Below are 23,150 nucleotides of genomic sequence, written 5' to 3' on the forward strand. Positions count from 1 at the left end.
GTTCCCCACGTCGGGGCTGTGATTAACCTTGTTTGACAAATACTGCCGGGGTCAGGCCGGAGGGCCGCGTTCGCCCTTTAGCGCCGTAAGAACAACAACGCTGGATGACACAGCCGCTCAGCTCCAACTTAATGCCTCAAATTCAAGTGCACTGGAGCAAATCTCCCAGCAGATAAGCGCAAACAATGGCTTATGTGCATGCAACGCCATGGCCGTGGTAGGCAACTGGACAGGCTTACTATGATGCTGACTACTGGCGCAAGGAATATAGCATGGTGTTTGGCCTTGTATCAATCAAATGCTAAAACTAGTTTTGTACTAAAACATGTTTTAATGATTTTCAGACAAAGTCCAACCAGTGTCGTGTGAAAACACAATGATTCATTTTGGGTATTGAAAAGCCCAGCTTCTTCACATATGTGTTAAGTAATGCATTCCTTTGCCCACTATGATGTATGTATGTAATGCAACACTGATATAACATATGCCAATTTTGAGAAATGGCACTTGAAGTAAAAACTAAAAAAAAAAATCCTTGATCAGAAAACCATTGATCAATCAAACAATCACGTTCTCACAAGTTCTCTTTCGCGGTTAATGACAGGTGATGAAATGCCACACTCCAGTGTCCAATCAAATCAAGCAGTGGTGTTGAAATAATTAAGGACCCCCACCCCCCCCCCCCCCCCCCCCCAAAAAAAAAGCCAGTCCTAAAGTTCACCCCCGGGGCACCGAGTCCTTAACCAGTGTCAGCCCCTTCATTGTATATGGACCAGAGGCTGATGCGCTGGTCCTTGGAGCCCGCTGCCAGGAGCCTCTGCCGGGGGTCCTGGTGGTCGGAGAAGGCCACGCCGAGCACCATGTCGGCGTGGTGCTGCAGCACGGCAAGCGGTCGCAGCTTCTTCCAGCCAAAGACGCGCACGCGGTGGTCCCAGCCGGCCGACACCAGGAGTTTACCGTCTCCACGGATACACAGCTGGGAGACCCCGGGGTTGACCAGAGTCACGGGGTCCTTGAGCTACGACAACAATCACAAAGACAAGACATGTGTGTGTGTGTGTGTGTGTGTGTGTGTGTGTGTGCGTTAGGTCTGGATCCCCCCCCCAACCACGGCCGCCTCCTGCTCACCTCTGCTCCCAATGCAAGAAAGTAAACGCATTGGAAACATTTCAAATAGATTGCGTGCGTCTAAAATGATCTACAGCGTCAACTCGAACTTTCAGCAACGTCAGTTTGAAGGTGATGCTGGAGTCATCGATCACCATGAAAATGTAATGAACCGCATGCAATGTGATGCTTCAAAACGGAAGAAAACGGTTCTGAATTAGGATCACAGCACGTTAGCAACAAAAACTTTTTTTTGTGGATTTGTGGACTGGGGTCTTCCAAAATGGAAGCCTTTGTCCGCCAATCCTGACGACCATAACCGCGGTCCTCCGTCGTCGACCGCCAGAAAACATTACAGCGCAACAGGCGCTGGGGGGGGGGGTATGCGGGCACGATGGGACTTGCGTGACCTTTGTCACGCTGAGCGTTAAGGAGAGCGACGGCCCTGGTGAAATGCTTGTTTGCCGAACGGTCGTTGCTTTAAGCACCTCTGATGTATTGCAAATGCACTGAAAGGTCTGGTCAGCGGCAGAAGAGACTCGATAAATACACAGCTGGGACGTGTGCCCCCCTCTACATCACCCGCCCCCCCCTGCCGCCGGCTCCCACTGCCTGTGATCTACACTGTCCGTAGGACTGTATCAACCTCTGTAAAGGGGCAACATTCTGACACATCATAACTAATGGCAGCAGGGGGACCGCCGTCTGAAAAAAGGCCCCGTTGCCGCGGAGGACATTCCTCCGGGCCTGAAACGTGCTCTTCCTGTTGGCCAGGGGGACGGCGGCACTTGTGATCAGCGAATAGGACAAGCACATCTGGCTCCGAGAGCCGAAATCAAACGGGACAGCGTAAAATCGACTCCATAAGCGGTGTCCAGGGAGACTAATAGCCCCGTGCGGGAGGAGACGCCAGAGAATTTATCTGCGTGCTCCTGTTCTGGGCTGGAAACCCCATCGACGGCCGGCATGTGGAAGATATAAACCAGGTACCTTCTAGTAGGAGCAGAGGAAGTGGAAGAGAACGGCTGCAGGAGAAAAGAGAGCAGAGGCAGGAATGTCATTGATCAAAATAAGAGCAGGAATGCGATTTAAGAACATGCCGTTTGTGTTTTTAATTCTTTTTAAAAAAAAATTTTATTTCTGGGTAAAAAGCAACCGATAGTTACCGGCGCTGTTTTTTGTGAAGTGCGGCTCAACGCTGCGTAGACCCGAGGCAGACAGATACAGCGCTACAAAAGGACATCGGGGGGCGAAAGAGATTGTTTTGAACCCCCGATATTACCTCAGGAAGTCGGTATGCCTCGACCTCTCAACATCTGGTTTGGATTACGGCCATGATGGTAATGATGGTTTTAAGTATCTATTTGTGTTTGTTTTGTTTCCCATTGTTTCTGTCAGAGAAAGACATTCATGTAGCGGAAGGAGAAAGCGTTAAGGAGAAAATGGGTTGTGATGTGTAGTAACAGCCATTAGGCAGAGACGGCTGGATAATTGTTAAAACTTTCTCTGGTCTAGAGTAGCAGAGGGAGGTGGATAATCTATAACTGGGGGCTTCCTATGGTTGCTGTTGGCTTGTACCTTCCAGGGCTAATTTCCTGTAGCAGAAACCAAAAGTGTTCATTAGACCAACGGTTTCCCTGCTACATCTGTCCCAAGTCCTGGCCAACAAAATGATTCCACTACAGGTTGCTTCGGCAAGTATAAAATCCATCACAAGAGTTGTGAGGTACGGCTCGGGTTACAGGGGAAAATGTGGCTAAAGGACGATGTCAATTCAATTTCCCTAAGGGGTAGGGATGATTCCCGACGCTATTGCACGGAACCGTGCTGGTCTGCTAGCAGTGCTATTAGCCAGGGCTCAATCCTTAAATGAAATCCATTAGCGCTAACCTGGGAGTCTTTGGCTCGCACTTCCAGACACCACCATTATTCTTTCACTTTGCTCCCTCACCATCAAACTCTCATCATGGCCGGCATCCGTCTTAAGAACCCATTCCTTTTTTGTTTGTGTCAGGGTGTAGGCTTTTACTGGCCCGGGCTCTGGCCTGCACATGGCCACATGCACACACACACAAACACACTTGTACATAGACACCTCATACACGGAGACATGCAGTCTAAATGCCAGTATTCCCAGCTGGCAGGAGTCTACGAGACACGTTCTGCGGGCTCCGACTGATCCAATACAAACTCACACTCCAGAATTCAAATTCTTTTTTTTTTTTTTAATGTTCCGTCTTTTTCAGTTTCTTGCCAACAGAAAAGCCGTTCAAAGGAAAGCCTCCACTTGGCACATCTCACTCAAAACTCTCTTTTTCTCCCCTCATTCTCAAATATTTGGCAGCGATTTTCCTGCGTTCACGCTGCTCTATTGAAACGACCCATCAACGCTTACTCACTCGAGCCCAGGAGAGCCTTTTTTTTTTTCTGCAGCGTTTCTGACACACCCCGTGCCTGATTCAGGCTCCGCAGTGGGGGGAGAGATTACAGCCTTTTGTCACCTGGCCTGTCAGAGCACGGCTTCGGCTGACAGGAGATGGACATGTCAGGCAGGTGAGTCTTTCTATTCAGAGCGAGGTGGGACAAATAAACAAAAAACTAAAAGTTAAGGCCATCATTTCTGACAGCTCAGGAAGGCATCACAAAAAGTCCCAATTAAACTCATTCTTCTCCCGGATCTTCCTTCCCACCGTCTTACCCGTGTCTGTGACGATTGGCCTTGATTGGCCGACCTCGCCGTTGCTTGCAACCGGTGGGGAAATGAATAATCCAGGGATGATGCCGTGCAGGTGATTGGCAGGTAGACATGGTAGAACAGTGAATGAAGGTCTATGTTTTTACATTCTGGGAGTGACGAGGATCAGAAGCTCCACCTGTACCGAGCTGTCTTCATGTCTCGGAGAAAGGCTTTCAGCCATGCCCGGTGTACCCTGCTAATCCCCGTCTCGTTGTCTTCTTTCTCCGTTTCGACCCTTTCTCCCCTTACTTAAATCTGGAGGAACCAGTCTCCGCTCATAACAATATGCTGAGCGGTTGCTTAAATATGTGTCCGTCTTTCTTAAAAGCCTTTAAACCCATTTCGACACCCACATCCTCACACTCTTGCACTGACACAAACGCCAGAAATGTGGAGCTGGGGGGGGGGGGGGGGGGGGGGGGGGGGTGGAGTGTGGGCAGGAGGTAGAGCAGAAGACGTATCCTCTTTGAGGAACAGATAGCAAGGTTGCAGGCTCTCTTAAGCTCATCAGGGGCAGATAAAGGCCCCGGGGAGGCATGTGTAACACATTAAACTGCCATTCCATAGGCTATCAGGGCTTGATAAACTCTCTCTGCAGGCCTTGGCCCCCCCCAGTAAATCATACGCACACTGCATTGTGTAGAGCTTTCCTCCCTTCACCCTGCCTCTGACAGTTCCAGACAGCCCCGCTCTATGCCACGCACAGAGGGAGCCGAGTCCACCGTGGCCTGGGGGTATCAGAGGCATCATGTGGCAAACCAGGATTACTGGATGATGGGAATGAATAACGGAAATCATGGGAATTGCAGCATCTTGCGACACAATCACGTTCATTGAAACCACCATGACAATACCAACAGTGTGCTGCCGGTCCTTATTCCAGAGTGTAGATGATCTGGTAATAATGGTGGAAAAGAGTTAGGACCTATGAATTTTCTCTCTCTCTCTCTCTCAAATCGCATGCAATGCAAATCCCAGAAATAAACTAAAACTAATAAAAATATGACATAAACACAAAAAAAAAGTATAAATCTACTACTACTAATCAAAACTTCTTAGAAAAAGTTTAAAAGTCACAAACTAATTAGCAGAGTAAAAACCAATTCAAAGAACATAAAGTTAACTGGGTGGAAATGTGATGACAATACTGAGACTCTAAAACAATCCGTGCTGTGCTGCTCACGGCCCCCATACTGCTTTACTGTGGCCGCCCGCTGGCTACTACTGTTCCCTCTCGCTGCAGACATGTTTTCTGTTTGGCTTTCGGAGGCCCCGAGGTTTTGATATTTTTATTACCTCTCGCGGGTCGTCTGTCACAGCCCGGCAGGTCCATTCCCACCCCTCTAATACGGCACAAAAATACTTTTGTAGGGGAGGAACTGGGACAGCTGTCTGGACGTCACACCAGGCTGAACTTCAGGATTATTTAAAAGCCCCCGCTGGCTCCGTATACACCGAGGCCCACACCCGAACACTGAGCAATCCCCCCCCCCCCCACACTACCCCCACCGCCCACTCACCGGCCCCCCCCGCTACCCCCACCGCCCACTCACCGCCCCCCCCCCCCCCCCCCCACCCACCTCAACGCTCTTCCCCGATCGTCTTTGCCTCGGATTACACACTCGTCAAATTTCGTTACTTGTGAAAAATAATAAACCCCAACAATCATTGTTATCCTGCGATTTTTCAGTATAGTGGGAGTGGGAGTCTTGCTTCTTGCCTCTTGTTTTCTCAGATGTATATTCGGGGGGAAAGAAAGACAAAATAAAAATAATAAAAATCGAGAAATGGGGGGGAGGGCGTTGCAAAAATTTCTAATCCAAGCGTTCATTTGTAAAAAAGGAGGTTCTGGAAACAATAATACGGGTCCAAGTTCAGTACTTCAACTCAGGGTTCCCCTCTCCTGAAGCTGATTCATGGCCGCTGGCTGGAGACGTGGGGTCACTGCCTTCTGCTCGTGGAATCAACAAAATATATAGTGTCTAATGAGGCGTTGTGACTCATGATGCACTGGCCGCTACGGGAGATGAGGTATGGCGCGGGTCTGACAGGCTATTTGTTGTGTTTGTCTTTGTCATAGGAGCAGACCTGAAGTTGGCTGAAGACGTGCTGGCATTGGATTCTGACTGTTTCTGTTTCGGGGGGGTATTCTCAATCTGGTGTGTTATGTAGTGAGTATGATGAGTATATGTCTATGGGAATAACAGATGTGTTGGGGGGGGGTATCTATAGAAATGTGTTTGCGTAATGCGTGCAATAAGTCGGTGCATAATAGCTTGTTACTGTTGTTTTGTGTAGCAGCAGTACGCCTGCTTATTACCACTCAGTGAACGGTTACCGCTTTCAAAGGTTTCAAATAGCAGAGTCTGCATCCGAGATGAAATATCAAGTAAACAACTTTGTTTTCACGTTGTTATACAAGCCAGTAAAATGTGAACACACCCAAGAAATCACACACAATTTATGTGGTTCTTCCAAGAGTGTGAACAGCAACTAGAGGAGTACCATTCTTTTCTTTTTTTTAACCACACACACACCTACAACCACACACGCACACACACACACACACACACAACTGACTCAGTATTTGTGTGTGTTTGTGTGTGTATTTGTGTGTGTATAGTATTTGTGTGTGTGTTGTGTGTTGTGTAGTTTAATGTTTGGTAATTTAGTAGACTGAGAACATTCACACCCCAACATGCTCCAGATGTCGTTAAGAAACGGTTAGGAGTGTAACTTTCTTTCATCAACCGTGTTTTTGAGAGTAGATATTTATCACTAGATATAGATATTTATTACTGCCTTTCAAAATGTCTTCTGGAAACGTGACCTTTCAGACCTTTGCACCTTGGAACCTCGCTGTAGTCATCACCATTGTGCACCCCTCTCTCACTCACCTGCAGGCTTCCTGTAATCGTCACCATTGTGCACCCCTCTCTCACTCACCTGCAGGCTTCCTGTACTCGTCACCACTGTGCACCCCTCTCTCACTCACCTGCAGGTTCCTGTTCTGGTCCAGAGCCCAGGGCCGGAGGGTCTGGTCCGAGGAACCGGACACGCCCTTCAGGCGCTGCGGGTCGAAGGCGAGGCACATGAGGGGCTCGGGGCTGGCGGCGGAGGCCCGGCTGAGGACGGACCTCCGGGACACGTCCCACAGCAGCAGGGAGCCGTCCTCGTAGCCCGCCAGCAGCAGTGGCCCGGGGCCCCCGTCTGGCTGTGGTGGACGGAGACGGAGGAGATAGTTGGTTTAGACTCGGAAACACTTTCATAGGGTAGTAAAAAATAAAAATAAAAAAAATAGATAGTAATGTAAAATCGTACATGAACTTAAATATATCGTAACACGGGAAAACAAAGACGTTGTTTTGCCACGTCTTGCATGAGAACAGCTGTGGCAGACAAGTTATTTCACGACGAATTACAAAGCAATGACCAAAACACCATTTCTACCTAACATAACATTCCTATGCTCCTAAACTTCCGAAATTGGAGGCGCGTCGTCGCGACGGGACGTCAAGATGTACAAGCCCAATTTTCCACCAAGAGTGTGACAGAAAACCCTCCTTGACTCGCGGTTCATATAAAAACCTAAAAAAACACACACACAAACAACATCCACCAGCTTACAGCAGATATAAAAGAAGCAACAAACTGCTGCACAAAACCGCCGGTGGAGGAAAGAGAAGAGGGACCGAGGAGTACTCGCCAGAGAAACAACAAGACTCAAAAAGGGGAGGAGGGGCAGAAGACGGGATGGGAGATGAGTATCTGTGAGAGACTAACCGCAAGAAGTAAAAAAAAAACTTTTAAAAAACGCAGAGCGCAGTCCCAGAAGCTGAGCCGAGCAAGGGTTATCGTTCTGGAAGCTGCCACCGACACCATGGGGGACACACGGGGGGGGGGGGGGGCTCCATTCGTCAGCCTGCCTCCCCCTCCCCTCCCGCCAGCAGTCCATTACACCGCTTGTCACTTTGCTCCTCATCTGTATCCACTGTCAGCCGACATGGCTAAGGGCCTGCAGTCGACTTCCACATCGCTTAAATGTGTAATGAAAATATCGTAGATAACCTTCCAGCGGTCTGACAATTAAAAGAGACACTTATATAGGATGTCTCTCTCTCTCTCCCCCTCTCTCTCTCTCTCTATGCGTCTCTCTCCCACCGCAAGAGCGCCCCCCCCCCCCCCCTCTCTTTGGATGGAGAGCTGTGCACAGACACAGATAACCTCTGTGCATCTGTGCTGTCTCTGGCTTCCTCTACGGCAAGAAAGAGAGAGGAGCTGTGAGGGGAGGAATGGCCGCGGGCCTGTAAATCATTCCGGCGAATGAGAACATAAAGGTGAGCTGATACAAGCTGTATCGCTTCATATGTCACGGCTGATGTGTGGGCGGGGGTTGGAATATGGTGGTGTGTGTGTGTGTGTGTGTGTGTGTGTGTGTGTGTGTGTGTGTGTGTGTGTGTGTGAGGGGTGGGGGGGGGGGGGGGGGGGGGGGGAGGGGTGGAGACTAGGTAGGAAGAAAAACAAACAAGCAGGGAAGGAGGGAAGATAGAAGGATATGGGATGGGGCAGGGCTGCCTACAGGGGAGTTGGGCTCTTCTGCCCGGATTCCCACCATTATTCCTCCTCTTGGTGTGCAGTAGACCTTGCCTTGTGTTGCATCAACACCACCCCAGCCTCGGGGGCTATACCACTGATGACTACAACTACCAATTAAGTGAGCACCTCAGATCAACCAGTTGCATTGCCTCGCATGCGGAGCAATTCAGGTCAGGTTTCGGTTTCAAATGTGTTTGAAATACCTATGAACGTCAACTGCTACGCCTCGCCTCCGATATAATTCAATGTACTCGGGTCCTTTAGATGTACGGTAGATGCTGCCACGGGCCCTGTTGGCCCTGTCACGCTGTAACCGAGGAGGTGAAGAGATGATTTCCATATGTGCGCAGAGGGGGGGGGGGGGGCCCAGCCCTGCCACGGTTTCATCCATCTTCAAGTCTTCTTCTAATTTTACGCCGTCCCTTTTTGAGTGAACTTCCAGTCGCTGAATAAATTATAGACAGAGCCCTTGTTATGTATTCTTTTCCGAACACACACACAAGGCGCGGGGTGACGCACGGTGAGATTGTGTTAAACAAATAAAGAGAAACCCGGTTCGAAGGCGGAGGCCTGTGCCTGCCGGGCCGAGGCGCAGGCAGGCTCCGGCGTTCCAGGCCAGAGGGCTCACCGTGGCCCTTTGCACTTCACATAAGTGTAGGACCTCCGTGATTGATCATGTCAGGGTTCGGAGGTCGGGGGAACCCTGAGTAGACACCTAATTCATTATATCCTCCACAGGGCCCTTCTACAAGAGGGCTCTCTGCTGGAGAGGGGGGGGGGGGGGGGGCCATGGGAGGAGATCCATCACTCAAGAAACACAGCTGGCAGGACGGTCCGACGAAATGGGAGAGAGAGAGAGCATGGGGAAGAGGTGCTGCCCGAGATGGTGGGACGGTAGAAAAGAAGAGGGGCTTCCTCGAACTGGACTTGGACGGAACCACAGGAAGGACGGAAAGAGTGTCTTCTCTTGACGTGCGGTCAGCGACATGTCTGCACATCGGGAACCATCGGGCGTCGCTTAGCCCCGGTCTGCCGTGATGACGTCACGGCTGCGTGTTATTGTTATTTATTTATTTATTGCATTTGAGAGGCGATGAACTGAGAGTGATGGATGGATATCTGTATAGGAACATTTCCTTCTTCACCACTGGCCTCCGTTCACTTTTAAAAGCCTCGCACATCATACATCAACTACTGTCCCCCAAGGCCCAGCGTGCGCACAACCACACACACACACACACACACACACACACACACACACACACACACACACACACACACACACACACACACACACACACACACACACACACACACACACACACACACACACACACACACACAGAGGGGGCCTCCACATATGGATGCACTTTCTTCCTTCAGTGTCTTTCCTATCACTCACCACTCCCAGCCAATCAAATCACCGAGATCAGACAACAAGCTCACTCACATTATGGACGCAGTGGAAAGAGACACATGGATCTTTTGGTCAGAGAAGGGTCTCTGAAGTACCAAATAATAGTTGATCTTTCTATGCGCATGGCTAATTTCCCCCCCCTCAAAAAAAAAGGTTGAGTTGAAAGTGTTTGAAGACAAGAGAGAGCGATCAGCTGGACGAAAACGATCACAGAAGATTTCCAGGTAGCAAGGATAGAAGAAGGTGAGGGGAAATGGGGAGAAAGACGGAGGAGAGAGAGAGAGAAGAGGGGAAAGTGAAGCCGGCAGTGAAAGCAGAAAAAAAAAAAAAAGAGTTGGCCGGCTCTCTCCCTGGGGCGTGCCACGGTGAGGAAACAGTAGGGAGTCGATAACAAACACCAGACAAACTTCCCAGATTTGTGTGAGGACTGATGGGAAAAACGTGACAATTATGTTCAACCTGTTTGAGCATGTGGGATGGGAACACGTTGCGTATCCTTGGTTACACACACACACACACACACACACACACACACACACACACACACACACACACACACACACACACACACACACACACACACACACACACACACACACACACACACACACACACACACAGTATATAGTTGCATGAAGGTTTTATAGGCCTCACTCCGCTGTGTCACAGCAGCAGTAACTGAACCCGAAGTGATCGAGCGTCGCGCGGCGTTGAGGTAAATAAGCGCCCTGCACTGTAACACGCCGTACAACTTTATTGATTAGTATGTTTCCGGGGGCCGTCGGCAAAGAACCCGCATGGGATCGTAAATCAACGCGATGAAAGGAAACGACTTGGGGTCGCAACTCGGAAATACACGTCAAAGAGGGGAAAAGAATACATGGCAGCGGGGGCCGCGTGCGTCTGTATGCGCAGCGAGGCTCTGCAGAACGTCAGGATGTCAGGGCGCCACGCCACGCCCCGCCCCCGCTGAGCTGAGCTGCAAACAAACACAACCCAGGGGTCCTGAAATTGCTGTCCCGTTTAAATGCCTGTTTCGCCTAAGTAGCGAATTTGCTTCCCAGGGGACAAATTACCACCGGCGGTTTTGGTTTGCATTTCAACAAAATGCGACGCTAAATAAAGTGCCGTGCATGACCTCTGAGAACTGCAACACCAGCCCAGCCCCCCCCCCCCATCTTAAATTATTCCAAATGTTTCCCTGCAAACAGCACCAGACAATGGGTTATTAATTAACTGTGAAAATAATTACATGTCTCATTATTGGCAGGGAAAATTAAACGTTGGGACAGCCGTTGAGAAACAGAGACGTTGCGTATCGTAGCGGCCCGGGCTGGCTGTGCAGCTGCAGGCTGATATATGTACGCCTCAACCCCCCCGGCTCCTCCAAACGCTCTAATTACAGTGTTGGGACCCTCTGCCAGTTGAGAAAAATGTAGGGAAAAAGAGGAAGAAAAAAATAACCTGTGACGCGTTGGCAGTGATAAATCGAACTGAATTAGCATCTCCTGCGAGCTGTGTTGACAAGTGTGTTAGTATGCGTTAGTGTCTTACAGCGCGGAGTCACGGAGCAATCGGCAGATCAATTTAACCTTTTAAAAATAATCAATATCAAACGTCTAAATATCTATTATATCTACTCTATTCTTGGAGATCATTCCTTATAGTCAATGGATGCATAAATATTGCAATTATGGTGGCATATCTCTGCCAAACATCCCATCCAAAGATACTTTGCAAGGGCACAACTAACACGTACATGCACACAACTAATTATTGCAAGCACTTTTACTGGACTCGCGTGCAGTATTTTTTCTGCTTGTGAGATCAATAATAAACCTGCGAGGGGAAATCATTCATTGATCGTGCAGATCAAAAATCAAACGGCACACAACCACCACCCCATGCGCAGAAGGGCCCCGCTCTATCTGACATTTGTCTCTGCTTGTGCGTCTAATTTTCTTTTTTTGCCATGAGTAGGCGGAGCCAGCCAAGGCCATCGCAACACTGAATGTGATTGGCCATCGTACCCCTAAACCTGTTTTTTTGCTCTAACCTTTAGACCACATGATCTCATAGTCATACGTTTTGTTAACAACTGCAGACTGTCTGAGCCTGGTATAACACTGCGTCTTATTGTTCTCCCAACGCGTGCTCTGAGAGGTCAGCTCCCGAGCAGACTCGGATGATTGTGAACTTGCTTGATGTATCCCAAAAAATGGTCTACGGTCTTCAAGAGGTGGTCGGACTTGGTCTTGGCAACATGTAACCCAACTAGAATATGCATTTCTTGCAGAAAGTGTGGTGGGTGCTGTAGTTGTAAAGTGACGTTGAACATATGTTTGATAAAGCGACACAGTTTAAGACGTAAAGAAATGTATATAAACAGGGTCACTACACACAGACGCCTGATGCTCAACCAGTATATTTCCAATCATTTAAGAATTGTCACGCCCATGAAAGAAGAACAATTCCAACACTTTAAGCTTCACATTGTGTTTCTAGGCCAACTATTGACGTTCACTCAATCCACTCAAGCAGGAAATGTATCAAGAGTGAGCAGGAAAACACTTTGCGAGCATGAGAGCAAAGACAGCCGGCTATATTATTCCTAGCACGAGCAAAGCAATACTGCGCACAAGTGCAGTATAAATAATCGCAATCTGCCAGGATGGGTTTGTTCGATGTGTGTGTTTTTGGCACTGATATAGAGCCATACAAACCAAATTTCCACTAGTGAGTGATAAGATCTATAATGTGCTTCTAAGATCATATCAGAGAAGATTGGACATACCTGCCACAGTTTGAGACACATGACCATCCCCAGCTTGGCCTTTGGAAGCAGCGAACATACCAGAGTCTTGTCGGGTAGGGAAAATATCTTGATCTGTAAGGAGATAAAAAAAGGGCTTAAAGCAAACACATTCAAACCACAGTTCAACCAATCGAGGGTCTTGTTATGTTTCCAGCCTATGCTGCGTCAGTCAACGACAATTCTCTTTTTTTTAATACCGCTATTTAGTCATTTAGTAGACGCTTTTATCTAAAGCACCTTACAGATCCCTTTACTCAAGGATCAAATAGAGGTTATGCATCTTGCTATAAGGATGCCTACAGGTAGGTTGTGGATTTTTGGGATCAAACCCAGTATCCTTTCGTCCAACATCTTAGCCACTACACTCTGCCACCCCCAGCATTAGACTTTATTACAATTTATCTATATTATACTATTCGCTTCCAGTCATGTTGAAGTTGCCAATGCATCTCAATTCAAAGTTGGCCTATCCTTGACATTGCAACTCGGCCACACAAATTTGCGGTTGCATCTGACATTTCGCACACATTTCACATCCCGACTCGACTGGATTTCTTTGTGTGTTTAGCCAAGAAGCGCAACCCGATTCTGTGAGTGTGGGTGGGGACCTCAGTCTGGCTGATGGGTGCCTGCGAGCAGAACCTACAGCGCTATCCATCAGGGGCTGGCCGGCCGGGCCTGTCTATAATAAATCCAGCTAAACCCTGACCCAGTGGCGTGTTTAACACTGCACTCCTCCACACACACACACACTGGCACCACGCCTGACACGCACACACACACACACTAATGAAAGCCTTTGATGGACTGTATGCCTGCAAGTGTATTCCTGAGCACTTGTGTACACACACACACACACACACACACACACACACACACACACACACACACACACACACACACACACACACACACACACACACACACACACACACACACACACACACACACACACACACAAGCGGCCTCGCTGGCAACCCCCGATACGGATTCCCACCGGGGAGGAAGGGGGGGGTGGGGGGGGGGGGGGAAACCGCGCTAGAGGATAATACACGTATTCATCCTCATCAGGTGGTCGCTAATACAACGTCGCTGTGAGGAAGCCATCTGTACGTTAGCACGCAGCTCCATCTCGGCCCCCGCCATGTTTACCGGCGCCGGGGTTAGGAGGAGCAGCCTGCGCCTCAGGTGGTAGGACCTTCATGTGTGGCATCGCGTCGCCGTTGTAAACAACCCCCCCCCCCCCCCCCCCCACGCCATTAGTTAAATGTCTCCCCCTTTGGCTGCCGGCTCCCCACCAACGCCATGTGAGCAGTAAACAGAGAAGAGGGGGGGAAAAACATGGAAATGGATGAGCGGGGATTTTTATTGTCAAGGCTTTTTTTTTTTCGCCCCTTTGCTTTGCTAGTTACATGTGGGGTTTGTTGCACATGTGCTCAAGCATTCGAGTTTTGAACTTAGTAGGCAAGGCAGACGACAGAGCTGTACCGCTGTCAAGTCAACATTTTCTTAGTATTCCACAACACTATCTACCACGTTACCACCATCTTCGGTTAACAAACACCAATTTATGCGGCCTATGGGGACGGGCAATGGACCTGACGCGTTAGCCATCAGCACATCAAATAATTGTTGTATTTTATATTGATTTCTGCCAATAGCTCCAAGTAGTGTAGTGTGAGATGTGTGAGGCATCATGTGTGAGGCCTGCAAAAGACAAAAAGACGCATCTCTTGCAAGTGTTTCGGGGCGGTGTAATGCATCTGCCTTTGAGCAAGTGTGCGTGTGTGCACGTGCGCGTGTGTGTGCCTGTGCGTGTGTGTGTGTGTGTCCATCAGGACAATGGCATTATTGAGATGCAGGGAATGGCAGGCGCCCAGAAGCCTGGCCATGCCGATGCGGAGTTAGCGAGGGTGCGTTTGCCGGGATCAGATGTCTGCTCTGGTCCCCTTTCAAGTGTTGCTCCTCCACAGAAGGGCTAGTAACATGAATCTGGACAGAATAAGTGGTGGCTGTATTGTCCACAACCCCAACCCCCCCCCCCCTCCCCCCACGCCCCCCACCAAACAATTTACCTTCAGACCAGAGCGGGTCATTAGTTTCATTCACCTGGTAAAGTGGTCTGACTAACCCAGCAGTCAAAGCAGCAACTTTACCAGCCACGGGGGGGTTTTCCATTACTAGCGATGAGTTAACAATAGCGGTCGGAGAATGCTAATACAATGTAAAGATGGGTGAAGATGCACCGGAGAATGGGATATATTTGAGAGAGTGCGGGATTAAGAACAGGCCTTCATGTCTTCCATGTCTACTTTCCATTTTATCAAGCCCTGGGCATGTGAGTACACAGCCACGCTGAGAATGTAGGCGTGCAGGCCATGGAGGGGGGCACACTGTTGATACATGGTGATGGCTGCTTCACTTGCTTCACTGCTCTGAGAGTCATTATCAGTGTTGACCACTGTGTGCGCTGACCAGTGATTGTACGTGGGTCGACCGGTAACCGAGTGTGTTGGCCGGTGACTTCGGATGACCTGTGGTGTGTGGGCGGCGGTGTCAAAACGGGAGGCCTATCGAACAAAGCATTAGATAAGAACGAGTCCATTTTTCTCGTCGAGTTCTCTTCACAGATGTGATCAGCATATGACTCACGTCTTTTATTTACATTTCTCACCTCATAGAAACGAGATTCCACAAACCTCGATGAATTTGCATATCAATTTGCGCTGACAATTGAAGGAGTAATGGCCTATGACAGAATCCACTGACTGCCAAATAGTGTTGGCAAGCCAGGTCAAGTCATGACGGCTCTGACTGTTCAACCAGTTTACCCAGCTGCCACCAGAATAGCCCGGTAGAGAGAGAGTGTGTGAGTGTGTGTGTGTGTGTGTGTGTGTGTGTGTGTGTGTGTGTGTGTGTGTGTGTGTGTGTGTGTGTGTGTGTGTGAGTGAGAGTGAGAGAGAGTGAGAGAGAGAGAGTTATTTGATACCAAAACTCTACCAAGTGGGGGTTTGATCCGTCAACCTCAAGGCATCAGAGGAGAGGGTCACCCTGGAGGACGCCCGTCATGTTGTGTGTGTGTGTGTGCGCGTGCATGCGTGTGACCGTACCTCTTCAGTCTGCTCCCCGGGGCACGCCAGCAGCCAGGTGCCCTGGCCCGTCTCCAGCGTGGAGCACTGGCAGAAGCCCACGCTGCCCGTCCACAGCGATTCGCAGACCTCCGTACGCCCCTCGCTCAGGTCCCACAGACACACACGCATGTCCCGCCCCTGACTGGATGCTCGCCAATGGGAGGAGAGGAGAGGAGAGGAGAGAGATTTGGAGGGGAAAACAAGTTAAAAATAAAAAAGTGAGGCGCGAGCGTGGAGGCACAGTGGAGGCGAGCTTTGCTCGGAGGTCCTCGAGCAATTACGGGACTTTAAACCCTTTATTTATGTGACTTCGCCTCTTCATTTATCCCTCATCTCTACGTTCAGAAAGCATGAGGGTTTGACGTTATCAGATCGACGACGACGGCGGCGATGGAGCTGCTCTCCACAAAACGAGTGAATCCACCTTTCAGGAATGAGGAAGGAGATGAAAAACGAAATTGAAACCGTTGAGTCGCAGCCACCTGAGCAGGGCCCCGGTGGACGGCAGTGTGCTGACCCAGGTGACGGAGCTCCCCGAGTGGCCGTCCAGGACCACCTCGGCCCGCCGGGAGTCCAGGTTCCACACGTGGACCGAGCCCTTGCCCGACCTACAAAGGCAAACAACGGAGCATGTTTAAAGAGTAATGTTATTGTGGACAATGTGTCATGATGATCAAGGCTAAGGGCGTATTTGTACTGCACATACAAATACTACAGGAGCAGAGTTTATGTTGGCTCGAGTCTAGTAGTAGGTACACATACGTAACGATAACGACACACACACACACACACACACACTTTACTTAATGGTGTCTACATGGTGTTTACTTAAAGTCTCCCTGTGTGTGTGTGTGTGTGTGTGTGTGTGTGTGTGTGTGTTTTTGTCTCACCCGGAGTACAGTAGTGGCTGACTCCCCTGCTGGCAGCTGAAGTGCAGGGTGTTGAGGGGTGCCGCAGCCCCCCTCAGAGTGTAGACGGGCGTGGGGGAGGGACGCGACATCATGTGATCACTGGTGCCATCAGTCTTCTTCCTAGGAGAGAAAAACCTAAATTTCAACACGACAGGCGATTCTCAAACGTGAAATCATTGCGGGTCTGGGTCTACATCGCGAATGTGTCTTTGTATTCATTGTTTGCACTGTTGTCAGTTGGTTGTAGATTGTGCGTCGTTGCTGTCAAAACATTTCCAAAAGCAATTCTTTATAAACGTTTTCTGCTCTCAGTAAATCAAAAGGGCATATATTGGGTTTTCACAAGTTTTGTTTGGTCGATCCTTTGAAGCCCTTATTACTTTCAGCACATCTCGTCTACGGAGTAGGCGTCTACAAGCCCCATGGCTGTATGGGTGCAGTAGTTGGCTGCAGATCCACTGTTTTATGTGCCCTCTACATCCTATGCTCGGTGATAACACCTCTCCCACTCAATACATCATAAATCACCAGATCAGCAACCCTGTAATTACAGTAAACAGACGTGGGACTACGGCCTGCCCCCCCCGCCCCGCCCCCCTTCCCTCCGATCTGTGCGGTTGATTCCTGGAAAAACGAGCAACGAGCGATTGGAGCTTTTGAATGTCGTCTGCCGGTAGGCCGTGGCGTCCGCGAGTACGGTGAGTGGAACTACTGGTCAGCTCACAGAACGACGTCAGGAGGAGCCGCTCCCACTGAGCCGGCAGTCTGAAAGAATGCAAATAGCCGAGAGAGCAGACCGATGGAACGAAAGAGGATCCGGAGAGAGAGAGAGAGAGAGAGAGAGAGACAGAGAGTGAGAGGTGAGCCGATACCGGCCACGCGCGTGCGTGCGTGCGTGCGTGCGTGCGTGCGTGCGTTCCAGGTAGGTCAGTCCGAAGAAGATGAGGGCTACCTGCCGGGCCGTGCCCTGTTGACCCCTCCACCCAGGCCCCCCCCCCCCCCCCCCCACCGTGACCTGCCTTGCCGTACTCTTACTCACCGTGACCTTTGCCCCCGGGCTGACTGGCACACGCTGAAACCCGAGTGCGAGGCATTCGAGAGCGGCCTCATTTCGGGAGGTTAGCGGTTAAATTGTGCATGTGAATCTGCCCGACCGCGCAGACAGACTCCTCCGGCCAGCCTTCCTAATTAAGGGTCGAGCGCCACATTCTTCTGCCTCACAATGAGCGCAGTCATCCTCTCTGAGACGCCGCTGCGCTGCTACGCCGCCGCTGCCGCCGCCACAGGCCAGCACACACCGTAATATGGACTGGGCTTCAGACACATTGAGAATACTTTTTATTATCCGTCATATTGAATCTAACAGCCCTCTGAGGGCTTCTGATGATGGGGAACACGCATCATTTCTAATCCACCCCCCGCCTTTGGGGTAAAGCTGTGTTAAATAGGCACTGTGGGCAATATGTTCACGGGGCTCACTCTGCTAAGAGAGGAGAATGGTGTGTGTGCGTACGTTAAATATAAAAAGGTATATTGCGTGTGGTTGTGTGCTTCTTTGCATTTAGAAGTCTCATCTCGTCGTAGATGCAATACATCGTAAAGGAATCACAACAACATTGTCGATGCATGCACAAAGTACGACAAAATGGAACCGCTGCATTTAACTGATCAACTGGACCTTAGACATTTATAAGCCACAGAAAGGTTGTATTCTCGACTCGAAGTCCTGATATGATCCACTTGTTGAACTCCAGATTCCACTAAAAGCTTGGATGAGTTTCAATCAATAAAACCAGATTGGATGAGTTTCCCCCCCATACCTCGTGAACAGAGAGCAACCCTGAAATGTCCATTAGACCCGACGTGGACCAACAATCATCTTGGGCTGTGTAGTTACGAACTATGACAAAAATGGCAGAGGACAAACAAAAAAATGACTGCATTGTTTCGTGAGGGTCCACTTGTTAAGCCTACCTGTGCATGGGTGGGTTGACTGCATTCCTTCCTCTGTGTGTGTGTGTGTGTGTGTGTGTGTGTGTGTGTGTGTGTGTGTGTGTGTGTGTGTGTAACAGGTGGATTAGGGTTTTCTCATTGTCCTGTAGCAGAGCCATGTAGTGCGGACACTTAGCTCTGTCTGGACCAAGCCGTTTCCTTGTACTGGGCCTTGAGAACATTCCACCATTCCAGCCATGCTCGCTCGCTCTCTCTCTCTCTCTCTCTCTCTCTCTCTCTCCTCCTGAGTGCTGGGATGTCACACTGAGAAGGAAGCTGGTGACACCAAGAGGAGGGGGTGGTGGTGGTGGGGGACTGTCACCATGCTGGGCTCAGGCTGGGGCACGGCGACACCAGCCAAACAGGACACTTTTTTTTTTATTTTTAAAAAGGTCCCCACAATTCAATAGTACGACTTCCCCCTGAGCACTATCTATCCATGGCTCTTATTTTTCTCCGGCATCAGCATTTCTGCCACCCACTAAACAATAGAGCTGCTGCCTGCCTGCCTGCCAGCCAGTCCCAAACCCAAATACAAACATGCAGACGGCCGAGGTAGGTGGTGGGGGTGGGGGGCAGCGGCGGCGGCGGTGGTGGTGGTGGTGGTGGTGGGGGACACTTCTGGTGGCAGGATGTCAGTCAAAGCTATGCACAAAGGACCCTCAATTGTTTCACGGCCAGCCCTGAAAGAGCCGGCCATTCAGACAAACCAGTGCAACCAGCCGGCCTGTCAGCTGTGAAGATCTTAACATCAAAACACATGACAAGCTTGATGCGGTTCACTGCTGAAGGCTGAGCTCTTATGCTATAGTCTGGTTTCAAGGTCTTGCTCCATAGGCTGGTGAAAAACCCCTATTGTGATCACACAACTACACATGGACGTCTTAAAAAAAGCGATTAAGCAATATTCATTGTTTCATTTCTGGATAATTCAACACTTGCGCTCATTTCAAAGTTTCCAAAATCGCTCAAAACCTTGGTTACGATCCACAACAACGCTCAGCAGCAGGAGTTCTGATTAAAGCAGTGTGCTGTGGACACAGGAGATAGAAAATCTGGCTGGCTAGTTAATACACCTGAGCGAGGAGCCTGGGAGCCAGTGGGCAGGGGTCCGGGGGCAACCGGGGCTCCTGCTGGCCCTCTCACAGATAAGACAGCTCGTGGGTAATCCGACTCTAAGTCCCTGGATAAAGGCAGTTTGTCTCTTCTTGGGGCCCGTCTGTCCACACCTGCTGGGTAATTAGGCCTAATTATGAGAGAGAGGTCCGCTTCCCCTTCATGTTATTAAATAAGGGCCAGCCTCGCTCGCCAGCCGTCTCTCAGCACCGGCAAGGGGCTGGCGACCTTCAGATCAAACGCAGCCACCATCTCCCCGTTACACACACACACCCCTCGACTCTCTGCCTTGCTTCTCACATACGCTGGCTTTAAGGAGGGCAGGTTTGGAAGCACCACTCGTTATCATATGAGGCTTCAAAGTTGGCTGGAGGGGGGCGGGGGTGGGTGGGGAGAATCCTGTCCAAATTCCTCTACTGATGCTGTGAAGCTGATATCATGTGATCAGCAAGTACCCACCCCCACCCCCCCCATCATATTCTACCATTCATAAATATAAGCGAGACAGGACCAGGGAGGGGAGGGGTGCTGATCACAGGGAGGGGTTTTAATAGAAGCTGGATAATGCCCTTCTTCACCTGAGCCATTATGGAGCCATGGGATCCTGAGATCCTCTGCCCTGATATCCTCATTGTCAAATATGAGATTTGAGCTGCGTGATGAAAAACTGAAAGTAGCTTACACATACCTGGAGCAGCAAAGCCTTCTACATCAGGCCAGCAGCAGTGTGCCTAGCCTGGGATATTAGCTCATCAAGCCAAAAATGTAATATTTGAGATAACCGACACTGACAGAGGAAAATAATGAGTTTAATGTCTCAGAAGAGGTGGATTTATCATGCTTTGGTTAGGAGGATGAGGGGTAGATTCTGTGTGTGTGTTTGGGGGGGTGGGGTCATTTTAGGGCTTGTCCTTTAACCAATAGAACTGCCATATTCTCCTGCTTTACCTTGCCCCACAAATACAGGTCATCCCCAGTAGGTAACATATGCGTTGAATAGAACACCCAGTCCATTATAAGAAGTCTGTTTAGACAAACAGCAAAGGGAGTGTCACCCCCTTTATTATGTGACAGAGCGGCCGGTTCTCTGGGGAACATTGGGGTGTCGTTGTTGTTGGTGTTAGGGGGGGGCAGGGGGACCTGGACTGGACAAACAAGCCAGTGACAGATAGAGGCAGAAGTCAGACACAAGTGCACCCACACCCACTGTCACTCACGTCGGTGGTGAGCGGTGAGGGGTGGCATTGTTTGTGTCAATGGCGTGAATGCTGTGCAGGGGCCACTGCAGATAAGAACTAAATAACTCGTGGGTCCTCACTGAAGCAAGCAGTGATGGAGGGCCATGTCAGCAGCAGCAGTGTCTAGTGGTTTAAAGGGAGGTCCCGACTACGGAGGTCAGGTACTGGGGGGGGGGGGGGGGGGCGCTTATCGGTTTGCATTATCACCCATTTCCTCCAGAAGGTGATTTACCTGCTGGCTAGAACAGAGGGACATAATGGTCCTGACAGCCCGACTGTTACACGGCGTCAACGATACCCTCCTCCGGGGTTGATCGGAGGTAGATGTGAGACAATGTGACCATGACACAAATGTTGAGGTAGACAATGGATTTGCAAAAAAAAAGTAATTTAGAACTCTAACAAACAACGAGGAAATTAGAGCCTTCGTTCATTCAATTCAATCCAGTTTCAATATAGCCGCCCAGCAAAGACGATGCGATCTCTCACTCCTATAGTCTAACGAACCTTCCTAAATGCAACCACACTGAATAAAGCGATATAACCACATCTGAAATAACCACATCACATCAACAAACACGAAGACATCATATGGAGCTGGTACTGTGAGCCGGGCCAGCTACACCAAACCTATTCTTCCAAAGCGGCAGAATGCATTGCGCTGTCATTCTATAGTAATGAAAGCTGTTAGATGACTGTGAGCACATTTCTCCGAACGACTCGTGAGTAATTCATTAAAGTTTGACAGGAGTCGGAAAGCTGAAATACCTTGGCAGGCGTGCGGCGAAACCAAAATATGCGCCGTTGAACTTGAAGGACCCTTATTTTCAGATTAGCTGGCCCTGACGCGCCTGCTAGGAAAAAAAAAAAAAGAAAAGTCCTAGTACTCGGCGCAGCCCACTCCCTCTCATCCATCTTTTTTTCCCTCCCCCTCTCCCTCTGTATTGTATTTGTTTTAATGATATCATACACTCATATATATTCCTACTCATCTATATACAACATAGCAGAGTGAGAGCGAAATGTTTCTCAATATATCAAAAAAAATAACATTCATTCACCTAGTATTTTATTTTCCCGAAAACTCTTTTCTCGAAGAATACGGGTATACAGACGAGATGGGAACCCGTCAAGTCATAAAGATCGCTTGTAAACAGTACAGAGCGCTTTTCTTTTTTTTTCTTTTTTTTCCCATCCGTCTCAGTATAATGAGAAAAAGACGAAAAAACAAACCAGGCCCTAATCCACAGCGCACACAGACTCCTTTCATGAGAGGGCATGGGAGACACCTTTATTTGTCCATTCCTATCATAGACGAAGTGGAGGTCTGGAGCGCAGGCAGGGCCTGAGAGAGAAGATTAGTTGAAACCAGAGTATTATAAACCTCTCCTGTGGCTCTGGATTAGAGAGGCTGATAGCCACAGAGCAACAGGGCACCTTTCCACCTGCCCTCGCAAATGAAACAATAAAGAATACATGCTTCTTATTTGAAAAAGAGAGGGGGGGGGGGGGGGGGGAATGGGGAAGGGGGGGCGGGGTGGATATGGCTCACTTTGTATTCTGCATTCCTAGCTGGTGCAACACTATCTGCTTATTGAAATGTGGAACAATGAAAAAATAGATATGTTGTTATCATTATACTATAATAATAATGCAACCAATAATACCAGCTATAGTAATAACTACATAGATAAGATAATAATAATAATAATAATAATAATACATTTAATAAGAAACATCATCCTCATCCTCATGGTCATCGTCATCATAACAATAACAACAACAAAAACAACAAAAACAACAACAGTACAATAATAATGCATGTTAGGGTTAGAAAAAACTGCTTGTAAAAACATTTGGGGCTCCACGTCGTGACCAATTGATCTAATTGACGTGGACCACCGGACACCGGACCACTTGTTGACACACATAGAAAAGCACGTATGCCAGCCAGGGACGCAGCCCATGAGCTCAAAGCAATCAGACTAAATGGAGGCGATGCACGTTCAGGGGGGCGCTCTGCTGGAGGTCTAGGAGGACGAGGTGTTTGCAGGATGGCCCGGCGCGGAGGCCATGGCCCCTACAGCATC

General features: G+C 49.3%; 1 protein-coding gene across 1 annotated transcript; it reads right to left on the minus strand.

The window, feature by feature from the left end:
• Window positions 1–684: 684 nt before the first annotated feature.
• gnb1l (guanine nucleotide binding protein (G protein), beta polypeptide 1-like) lies at window positions 685–21,838 on the minus strand. Its single transcript, XM_084467824.1, has 7 exons — window positions 21,829–21,838; window positions 16,694–16,834; window positions 16,286–16,411; window positions 15,783–15,945; window positions 12,652–12,744; window positions 6,840–7,058; window positions 685–1,018 (listed from the first exon to the last, which is right to left on the minus strand). Exons 2-7 carry the CDS (start codon window positions 16,804–16,806, stop codon window positions 740–742), a joined length of 993 nt encoding a protein of 330 aa, XP_084323950.1. The 5' UTR covers window positions 16,807–16,834; window positions 21,829–21,838; the 3' UTR covers window positions 685–739.
• Window positions 21,839–23,150: the final 1,312 nt, after the last annotated feature.

The sequence above is a fragment of the Micromesistius poutassou genome (genome assembly GCF_964030765.1).
Source record: "Micromesistius poutassou genome assembly, chromosome: 5".
Classification (NCBI taxonomy): Eukaryota; Metazoa; Chordata; class Actinopteri; order Gadiformes; family Gadidae; genus Micromesistius; species Micromesistius poutassou.